Source organism: Octopus bimaculoides, chromosome 4 (genome assembly GCF_001194135.2).
Source record: "Octopus bimaculoides isolate UCB-OBI-ISO-001 chromosome 4, ASM119413v2, whole genome shotgun sequence".
NCBI classification, from domain to species: Eukaryota; Metazoa; Mollusca; class Cephalopoda; order Octopoda; family Octopodidae; genus Octopus; species Octopus bimaculoides.
This window is the reverse complement of record NC_068984.1, coordinates 41,997,218-42,007,149: the sequence shown is the minus strand read 5'-3', so window position 1 is coordinate 42,007,149 and position 9,932 is coordinate 41,997,218. Positions and strand designations below refer to the sequence as shown.

The 9,932-nt window shown below is 36.2% G+C and overlaps 2 protein-coding genes across 4 annotated transcripts in view; both read left to right on the top strand.

Annotated features, from left to right (window-relative positions):
* The window catches only part of LOC106881759 (slowpoke-binding protein), a 37,774-nt gene extending 35,944 nt beyond the window's left edge, over window positions 1–1,830 (top strand). Inside the window, exon 13 of the mRNA XM_052967032.1 lies at window positions 264–1,830. Coding sequence (XP_052822992.1) covers window positions 264–711 — 448 coding nt within the window. The 3' untranslated portion in view covers window positions 712–1,830. The remainder of the gene's footprint in view (window positions 1–263) is intronic.
* Window positions 1,831–9,656: 7,826 nt separating this feature from the next.
* LOC106881680 (WD repeat-containing protein 64) overlaps window positions 9,657–9,932 on the top strand; it is a 65,565-nt gene continuing 65,289 nt past the window's right edge. For all 3 annotated transcript variants that reach the window (XR_008263901.1, XM_052967031.1, XM_052967030.1), the window contains exon 1: window positions 9,657–9,732. The gene's annotated coding sequence lies outside the window, so the exon portion shown is untranslated. The remainder of the gene's footprint in view (window positions 9,733–9,932) is intronic.

The following is a 9,932-nucleotide window of genomic DNA, read 5'->3' as shown; positions in this document are numbered from 1 at the left end:
ATATATATATATATATATATATATATACACGGTTTAACTGTGAAACTTCTTCAAATTTTATGCATTACGTTGTATTTTATTCCAGTTCAAAACGAACCTATTTGCAAATCCAAGCATGATTATAAACAAACATACGAAACAGCTGTTATAGGCTTTTGCTTGTGAGCGCCTAAATATATAATGGTTGCTTATGATATTTCCTTGGACGTTTATATCTAATTGCTATTTGTTTATTTATATATTTACTTCTGTTTCATCCACAGATCGTCCATTGGGAGGAAAACAAAACGAAAACGTTCATCACTCACGAATATGGATTTGTTCATGAAAAGTCCGCAATTCCAAACTAATCAGGCACAAACCGAAGAACTATTTACACCTGTGTCACCTTTACCGCCACCTCCTAAAACTCCACCTCCAATAGAAGTTGTACATAAAGCTCCTCCAGCAACTCCACCACCACCACCACCACCACTACTGCCGTCACCCTTACGACAATTATTGCCATCGAAGTCTTCGCCGTCTGAAACAGGACGTCACGTCGTTCCTAAACGTCAAGCATCGTTGCCAACGTCGCTATTACAGTCAACAACAGGTTCAGAACGATCTCAGACGGTTGCTCCCAATCGTGCTGTATTACTGAGCGATATTGAAAAGGGAACTAAACTAAAAAAGACAAAAGTCAATGATAGGAGTAGTCCTAAACTTTAGATTGCGTCTAGAAATGGTTGCAAGAAGTAAAAAGTTGAAGCAAAAGACTTACTGCTGAAACAAAAATTGTATGTGTTCGTGTGCGCGTGACGTGTGCACATGCACCCGTCTGTTCTTGGGCGTGTCAAACTACAAAATTACTACGAGTTTATAATAGATTCAAAAAATACATACGCCAACTGGGATTAGAAACAAATAAATAAGTAATCCATTGAAGCATCTTTAAAATAACTCGAACAACGGACGCTCAGACACAGACTAAAAGGAACACAAACACGACTGCATGTGCCTTCGCACGACTTCTTAATGTTTCTTAATGAACGATTCAACAATATAGAAAACCTTATTAAGCTTTTATAAAACTTCATAAAAAAATGCGTCATTTATGACGACAGATGTCAGAAAAATTTCGAAGGACTTGTTGCAAATTCTATATGAAATTGCATTACTATTGGAACGAAAGTAATAAGTTTCGACAAGCATTATTTACTTTCGCATACAAATGAATCTAACATAAAGGAAAAATAATTCATTAAAAATCGCAAATGCAGAAAAGTATTCTTGCATTTTTGTAGAGCATATATATTAATAAAACGTATATACTCCTCAAATGAATAATTCACCAAACATCGCAATAGATGCTCGATGAACACATCTGATACTAAAAGGAAAATAATGCGACAGAATCCAACAATCTTTGATTCTAATATCATGATTCTAATATCATGAGCAACGTCGGTCAAGATGTAAGATCGGTTCGCGGTTTCAGTCCCGTTTCCACTTATTCCGGGAATGTTGCAGGGAATCGCATCGGTTTTTTTCGCTTTTCAAATCTACTCCAACGAATATATACAGTCTTCATCAGTAGATATATTCGTTCTAACACATAAAATGAGATTAAATCTCTTATATATATATATATATATATATATATAAAACTAGAAAATATTCTAAAATATCTAGACAAAATACTTTTCCAGAATTATTTTTACACCCACATAAAAAAAAAAATATTTGTAAACAGACATTAGATCGCAATCACCTTTGTTTTACTTTTTCCTTTATTACCAGGATATAAGGATTCAAAGACATTCTATGACTGACTATTTTATATAATGTATAAATAGCAAAACTATTTTGCTAACAACTGTAAATGTTATAGGAAATATAAAACAATAATTTTTATTGTTATATTATCATGAATTATATTGTCATGAATGTTTAAGAAATATAAGCATTGTGTTTGCTTACTAATGTTATAATATCTAGAAAGCATTTCTATCTCTTGTATTTTATTTCTAGGAATTTATCTTCACAACTAGTCATGGTTGTAAGGTTAAGAAGTTTCCTTTACACAGTGTGGTTCTTGGGTTCTATCCCACTGCGTAGCACCTTGGAAAAAGTGTTTCCTACATTCACACATGCATACATACATGCATAGGTACGTACATAGATACATATCGTATTTAGGTTCAACTAAAGAATAACACTGGTTTGATTTCTTAACCATTGTTCTGACCGTGAAGAGAGAACAGATAAAGAGACGGACAGACGGACATAACGCCCATTATAGTAAGATTCTGCCAGCTCACCGCCTAGGCTACATTATAATAACGAGAAGCTCTGGTCAATCTAGCCTCATTTAAGTATAATGGAGATACGCGTTTACTAATATTATGGATTAAATATTAAAGAATACTAGAGGGGATGATTATGTTTCTTATTTAATTGAAATACTCTTTCAGTAAAGTTTCAGTAAGAGTAAAATTTAAGATAAAACTAATTTAAGATAAAACTCAAACAAAATAACAATGTTAAATTTTGTGTCAATTGTAATTCATAAACCTATTCGCTAAATAATTTTATGAGAAGTTTAAAAAATCAAGCTAATATTAATATTATGAAAAACTAAAAGAGCGTCGTCTCTGTATAAAACTCCTTACACAGTACAAAATCTTTATACCAAAATCCAAAATATAGATTCTAATGATTTTGCATTACTCCTCAACGCACAGTGTATGCGCGCATACGTGTCTGCATGAATTTTGGTTAGAGCAGTTTTGTGCTTGTGTATGTAATTTTAAACTGATAACATTTCATGTATTAAGGTCATTTCTCCAGGTGTTTATAGAAATTATATCCAGCTCTGATTTTATTACGGCGTTTCGTATCCGAGGCGTCAGATGTAAACAAACAATGAGTTCGAAGATGAAAAAATGAGTAATAGGCGTATGTGTCATATTTTGGGAGTTTTTGCTTCTTCCTCAGCACCCATCTAACTCCTTAATCATCCACAAACTCATTGCTTAAACAGCCACAACATATAGCGGTGTAATATACCAATTTGCATAATAAACACATTCCTGGAAGCTGGTACGTAAATATTAATGACTTGTAAGGTCACGGTATTTCGTTATGCAAATACAATATGTTACAAAGTATATTAAACGTTTTTATAAGCCAATACTGTGTTCTACTGTTTTAGCAGTGCACTTAAATCACATGTTAAGGTCATGTGTATGAAGCTGCCACCACTTCTCAATTCAGACACATAAGCATTTACTTTTCAATATTACCTGGTTCCCCAATATCACCTGGTTCACATTGCCATATTCATTAAATGCAATCACAAGCTGTGCGAAAGTGAATTATTGCTGCGGTATCTGTCCTCGATGTGCTGAGTCACTCCCAGGCTATAAGAGGACATAATAGCAATAATAACAATATTAACATCAATGACATAACAACAACAAAATAACAATAATGTGAGATTAGAGATCAGTCAATTCAAATAAACGAGTGAAAATCAATAAAGTGGGAGGAAGAAAAATGGAATTACGAGGGGTGGGGAAGAATGGTATTTTAGAAGAGAGTGGGATCCCCTATTATTAGTTATTTTGTCTCTTTTGTGCATCAATTATTTTTTTGTATATCAATTATATTTTTGCTCGTTAATTATTTTTTGCACGTCATTTATGTCAACTTTAACAGCCCCTTTTCAACACATCTTACCCGTTGCTGCATTACTCCCTTATTTCCTTGACCCCCTGCTGCTTCTAAAAACACTCAGGAGGTTAACAGTTAACCCCATTCTTCCTTCTTCTATGCTTTTATTAATATTTCCGCCTCCACCAAGGTCCGGCTTATCTCTTCGTCCCCTCTCTATTTCCCCCTTCATACACATAGTACAGCTCGCCTCTACCTCCTCGACCACTTCTCTTACTCACCCTCACCCGTCTCCCAGCCTCCTCCGTATGTCCCGGACCACTCATAATCACCTGTATCCACTTAGTACCTTCATCAGTATTTCCCCAAAGGTGCTTCTGAATCTTCAATGCTTTTTGTTTCCTCCCTCTTTCCCAGAATTATTCTGCTCCTCCTTCTTTGTTTTCTTATTTATATCCTTCTTTTCCATCTTTTTCTCATTCTTGTACACTTCATTCCCCCCCCCCTTCCAGTTTTCCTCTTTCTTCTCCGAATTAACTTTTTCCTTCTACTCCTAATTTCACCCCACTATCTTCCCAAACAACCCCTTATACCTTATACATATATAAACTATATAAACTTGATGTATAAGAGCAAACAACCTCCGAGATAGAAACGAGAGTTGAACCGTCTGGTTATTTCGTAAGGTAACACACACACACACACACACACACACACACACACACACACACACACACACATACACACACACACACACATACATACCTGCACATTCAAACGCACACACATAAACATATGTTAAATACGTTAATATCTAAATAAGAGAGTATGATTAACAGAAAATGCGGTGCATCGAACAAATAGGGCTTCGTGAGACTTTAGTATTTAGATCCAACCGAATTATAACCCTTTAAATAAATCCATCTTGACTTTCGCTTGTAACGTTTGTAACGATAAAATAACATCAGTTCACTGAGTGAAATCAGTAAAAGAATGAAAAAAAGTCTATAAATCAGGAACAAGACCGAATAGCGAATCTGCTGGCTGAATGCAATATTAAAAATCTTTTTCTGAATCTGCCTTCCTTACAACGCACCATCTTTCGTTGAGTATAATATTCAAATTTACTCGATATATTTAGAGACGCCTTCAAAGTAATACTGATCTTCATTTACCCAAATATCAACTTTAATATTATTCCTACCTGTTCTTACCTGCCTAGAATTTTGCATGTTGCCAAGAAACAGAGCAGAACACCTGTGACCTATTGACATGCTTGGAATTAATGACTCTTTTAATGAAACTTTAAACCTCTTATCATCTGTACAAGCATTATAACTTTGAGAGACTGTCACTTCAAATACTTGTAAGTTCATGCTCCTGTTACAGCAAGTGGCGGTGGAATGGCGAACAGAACGAGAGGGAAGGGGCATGTATTAAAATAAAACATTAAACTTATGCGAAAATTAGGCTTAATTAGGCACGCTATTTCTAGATCGAATTACATCAAATGAGAAAAGAAATTATCGTAGGGTAGAAGTAAGCTCTTAGGAAGTGAAGTCAAGAGCACTTCAAATTCCAGCCTAAAATAATGTCACTTCACTTCTGATGCCTGTCAATCTGCAATAATATTCTGCTGCTGGCCATGCATTTATCACTTCAAGAAAAAGAAATTGCACTTTAATTATGAAACGAAATTCAAGGTGTAACTTACTGAATACGGAACAGCTATATTAGCTGTCGTTTAATTGACCAGTAAATTAAGGAATTACTTAACATAATCTAATACAGATACAACCTCTTTATATTTTCTGTATTATTCCTATGTTTTAAATTAAGTGACATACATACGTACGCGCGTGTGTCTGTGTGAGTGTATTTGTGTGTGTGTTGTGTGTGTGTGTGTGTGTGTGTGTGTGTGTGTGTGTGTGTGTGTGTGTGTGTGTGTGTGTGTGTGTGTAATCTACTGCTAAGTGGATCAGCTACTCTACTTTGCTCACTGGAACTATGACTTCACGTCCAGCTCAATGTACTTTTTGACATGACGCATGGAATGCAGCGTTTTAAGATTTGTTGAATCGCTCTAATCATAGTTGGACGGGTGCAGAACAATATTATGTAAAAAGAGATTATGTCTACGATTTCGTTCTATGGTTAAGATAGTTTAAAACGTTTACAATATATGTAATGTTTTAACAAAATATATCCCTTCAACAAGGATTATGCAAAAGAATCTGAACGAAGAAGACTAACCTACGCAATCGTTCGTTAGCACTGCGTCGCTTACGACGCCGAGGATTCCAGTTTTTCTGATCAACAGAACAACCTGCTCGTGAAATTAACGTGCAAGTGGCTGAGCACTCCACAGACACGTATGCCCTTAACGTAGTTCTCGGGGATATTTAGCGTGACACAGTGTGACAAGGCTGACCCTTTGAATTACAGGCACAAGAAAAACAAGAAGAAAGTGTGAGAGAAAGTTGTGGTGGAGGAGTACAGCAGGGTTCGCCACCATCCCCTGCCGGAGCCTCGTGGAGCTTTAGGTGTTTTCGCTCAATAAACACTCACAACGCGCGGTCTGGGAATCGAAACCGCGATCCTATGACAACGAGTCCGCTGCCCTAACCACTGGGCCATTGCGTCTCCACACCTTAAGCAATACCTGCAGGGAAATGGAGTTAATTAATTATGCATAATCAGGATAAAAACTTTTACTTTCATGAAACAAAATTTGCCGAGTTCGGCTTCCGTTTTGGAGAGATCAGTTTCCAATACGCTTAACATTTTCAGTAAAACTAAACAAACTTTGACGGACAAAATTTCAGAAAGTTGCACCATTTCTTCGTGAACCAGTATATTCACATGGATGTTTCTCCTGTAGCTTTTTCTGAAGCTTGTTCACTTTTTGGCATAAAATTCGGTAACAGCTTTGAAGATAGAAGAAATAATTGTATAATAAAGAATATAGTGAGACTGTGCCTCCAGTATTCCTTTTATCAACTTTACACCGTGTCGAAAACCAAATGCCTTCGAAAAATTACAATTTCACAAAAAAAAAACTATGTATAAATATCGAACAATCTACTAGTTTTCAAAGTAACTATGAAATGTCCATGATCACTCATTAATAGATAGGGTTAATTACGACTAGCTAAGATCAAATTGCACCGTGTTTGATTTAACCAGGGTCGACAAACTAAATATTAGTATCTATTGCAATAGTCAGAAATAATTATTCAATTTTTTTTACTTACGCAGGAAATGTAAAATAAAAAGTCAACGGCTCACTCAAAGAGCCTTTGTTGGAGGAAAAAGGAAGAAACTCTTCTTAGACAAGAGACATGGGCTGAATAATTGCTAGTATATACATAGATATAGTTGATGTTAGGATTTTGCAGGTTTTAACAAATCATAGAGTGGATTTCCTCAAAAAAGCTGTCAAATATCTACTAAAGACAATCAAGGGCTAAACAGTAGAGTTCAAGCGGTCGAATTTTATGACAGTAATAGGACGATCCCTTTTCTTACTCCATCTTATCACTACAATGTTTCATATGGCGCTTGCAGCTTTACTCTTACATGTTAATATCCAACTATGCGTTTGAAGTAACAGTACTGATACCAACATTTCGGAAACTTGATTACTGCATAGAGGATATAAACTCTATAGATATTAAAACCCACGACATCCTGATATCAAGCATAAGATTATCAAGCATAAACAATTATATTAGCAGGTACTGTCTTAGAAAAAAGAGGGGGTTCATGAGGCTGAAGATTAGTGAAGATAGCCTTTATGCATCGTATGGTATCACTCAAACAACGTCTGCTAAACAACGCTAGCAAAAATGAATATATTATCCAAGTGCTCAAATGTGAAAAGAACAATATCCGACGGGTTGGTAGAATCCCCAAGAATTTCGTTTATGATAACAGAACTGATGGCTTAGCGTACCTCAGAGAATTGAAAAATAAAAAAGCATTCTACACTTCACAAAAACGTTCACCTAATGAAGCTAGTATTTACATGAAGTCTAAACTTTCTTGGACTAGTGACTGTTACATCAAGTCACTTTTCAAAAGGTACGTTTTTGCAACCAAAGAGCAGGAGATATCAACGAAATACCAAATAAAAAAAAATTAAAAAAAACATAGGGAATCCCTTATACGTTTGCGATACGACTTAAAATATTGATCTTTGGAAGATATGAAACGTGATCAGTAGCTGCCCAAAATATTATCAAGGTATTATTCCCATGTCTACTAAAATACAATGACATTTGTTGACTGTACTGATATAAATGTAGACAATTCTCCTGTTATTGAGTACATGTCATCACAAGGAACATTGGTGAAACATTCAAATCAAAACTTCCACCAAGTCCAAACAACAGATCTGATGTTGTTTAGGAGAGAAAAGAAAAATGTTCTACTGGAGTTAGCTGCATTTGCAGTACCAAGGCAGGCAAGGCAAGTCCAGGATCGCAAAATTTAGCAACTGTCTGCCTAATATGTTAACTTCGAATATTATCGAAGTTATTACTACAGGGAAGCTATGAGGCGGCGTAATGGCCTAATCGTTATTACGCCGGACAAAATGCTTAGCGCCATTTCGTCTGTCTTTAGGTTCTGAGTTCAAATTCTGCCGAGGTCGACTTTGCCTTTCATCCTTTCAGGGTCGATAAAATAAGTACCTGTTGAGCATTGGGGTTGATGTAATCGACTTATCCCCACCCCACAAACTTGCTGGTCTCGTGCCAAAATTTGAAACCACTACAGCGAAAATATGTCTTGCTGTATTCAGTCTTGTTAACACGAGCATTCCATATTTCTTTTCTCTGTTGGTTGTAAAGGGGAGATGCATCCTCCTCCTTGAGAACATGCATACACATACATAAAATATTAGCAAACACACACTCGTATACTAAAGCAACATACATACCCATTATATAAATGCAAGAATATCCACATATATGTCTGTTCATAAGTTCCCACTGATTCGTATATCCACAAATCCCTGGAACACTTCTCCACTTAGCAAGAATATACTTTGTCACATTTTTAGCAAGGCGCCTTGAAATCAGAAGAATTAAAATTACTCTCAAAAGAAGCAATTACATACATAGATGCATGCATTCGTGCGTACATTCATCCAATCATGCCTGTATATATTGGCCACCACCACTCAAATTGAGGATCATTTGATAGAATATACGCTGCTTTCACTATAATTGTTTTAAAGTGCCTGTGTAGTCGCGAGCAGACATTTATACCCTCTCAGCCCTTCCATCTTTCACCAGCGGGACATCCAGAATGTCACTGATGGGAAGACAGAGAGTGAGAGAGAGAGTGGGAGAGAGAGAAGGAAAAAGAGAGAGAGAGAAGGAAAAGGAGAGAGAGAGAGAGAAGGAAAAAGAGAGAGAGAGAGAGAGTGGGAGAGAGAAAAGGAAAGAGAGAGAAGGAAAGAGAGAGAGAGAGATGGAGAGAGAGAGAGAGAGAGAGAGAGAGAGAGAGAAAGAGAAAGAGAGAGAGAGGACTGCACCATTATTCGGCTGGTACATTTTTTGGCTGAGTAGACTGGGGCAATATAAAATGTGTCTTACAAAAAGAATGACATGTATTCAGTCCGGGAGTCCAGTAGTCAAGGAATCGAACGCACAAGCTTATATTTGTGAGCCCAACACACTTACCAAGCCACACAGATTTCCATCCATCCATCCATACATACATACATACATACATACATCCATCCATCCATCCATCCATACATACATACATACATACATACATACATACATACATAATGGCTTGAACTTTGACCCGTCTTGATATAAATTGCCAAGACACAGGCGGAATATGAAGGTAGAGGGGAGGTGAAATTTAAGCCGGTGGATTACTGGGAAGGGGATATGGAGGAGATAAGAAAATATAGTAAATAGAAATGGAGTGGAAAAGAAAGAAAGGAAGAAAGAAGATTACAAGGAAAGGTCTTTTGGGTGGCGTTATTTTAGTTATGAATGTCTGAGCAATGCAGACGACTGAAATATTATTGAACGTATCAACATATTAAGATATGTAAGTACAAATTTTTTTCGTTTTCTTATAGTTCACAACCCTCTCCCTATATATGTCTCCATCTCTGAATTCCTTTATTTATACATCGCTCACCTCTTTTACACTTGCATGTAGATACTCATACACAAACACACATATATATAAATATAAATATGTATGTATGTATGTATGTATGTATGTATATATGTATGTGTGAGATC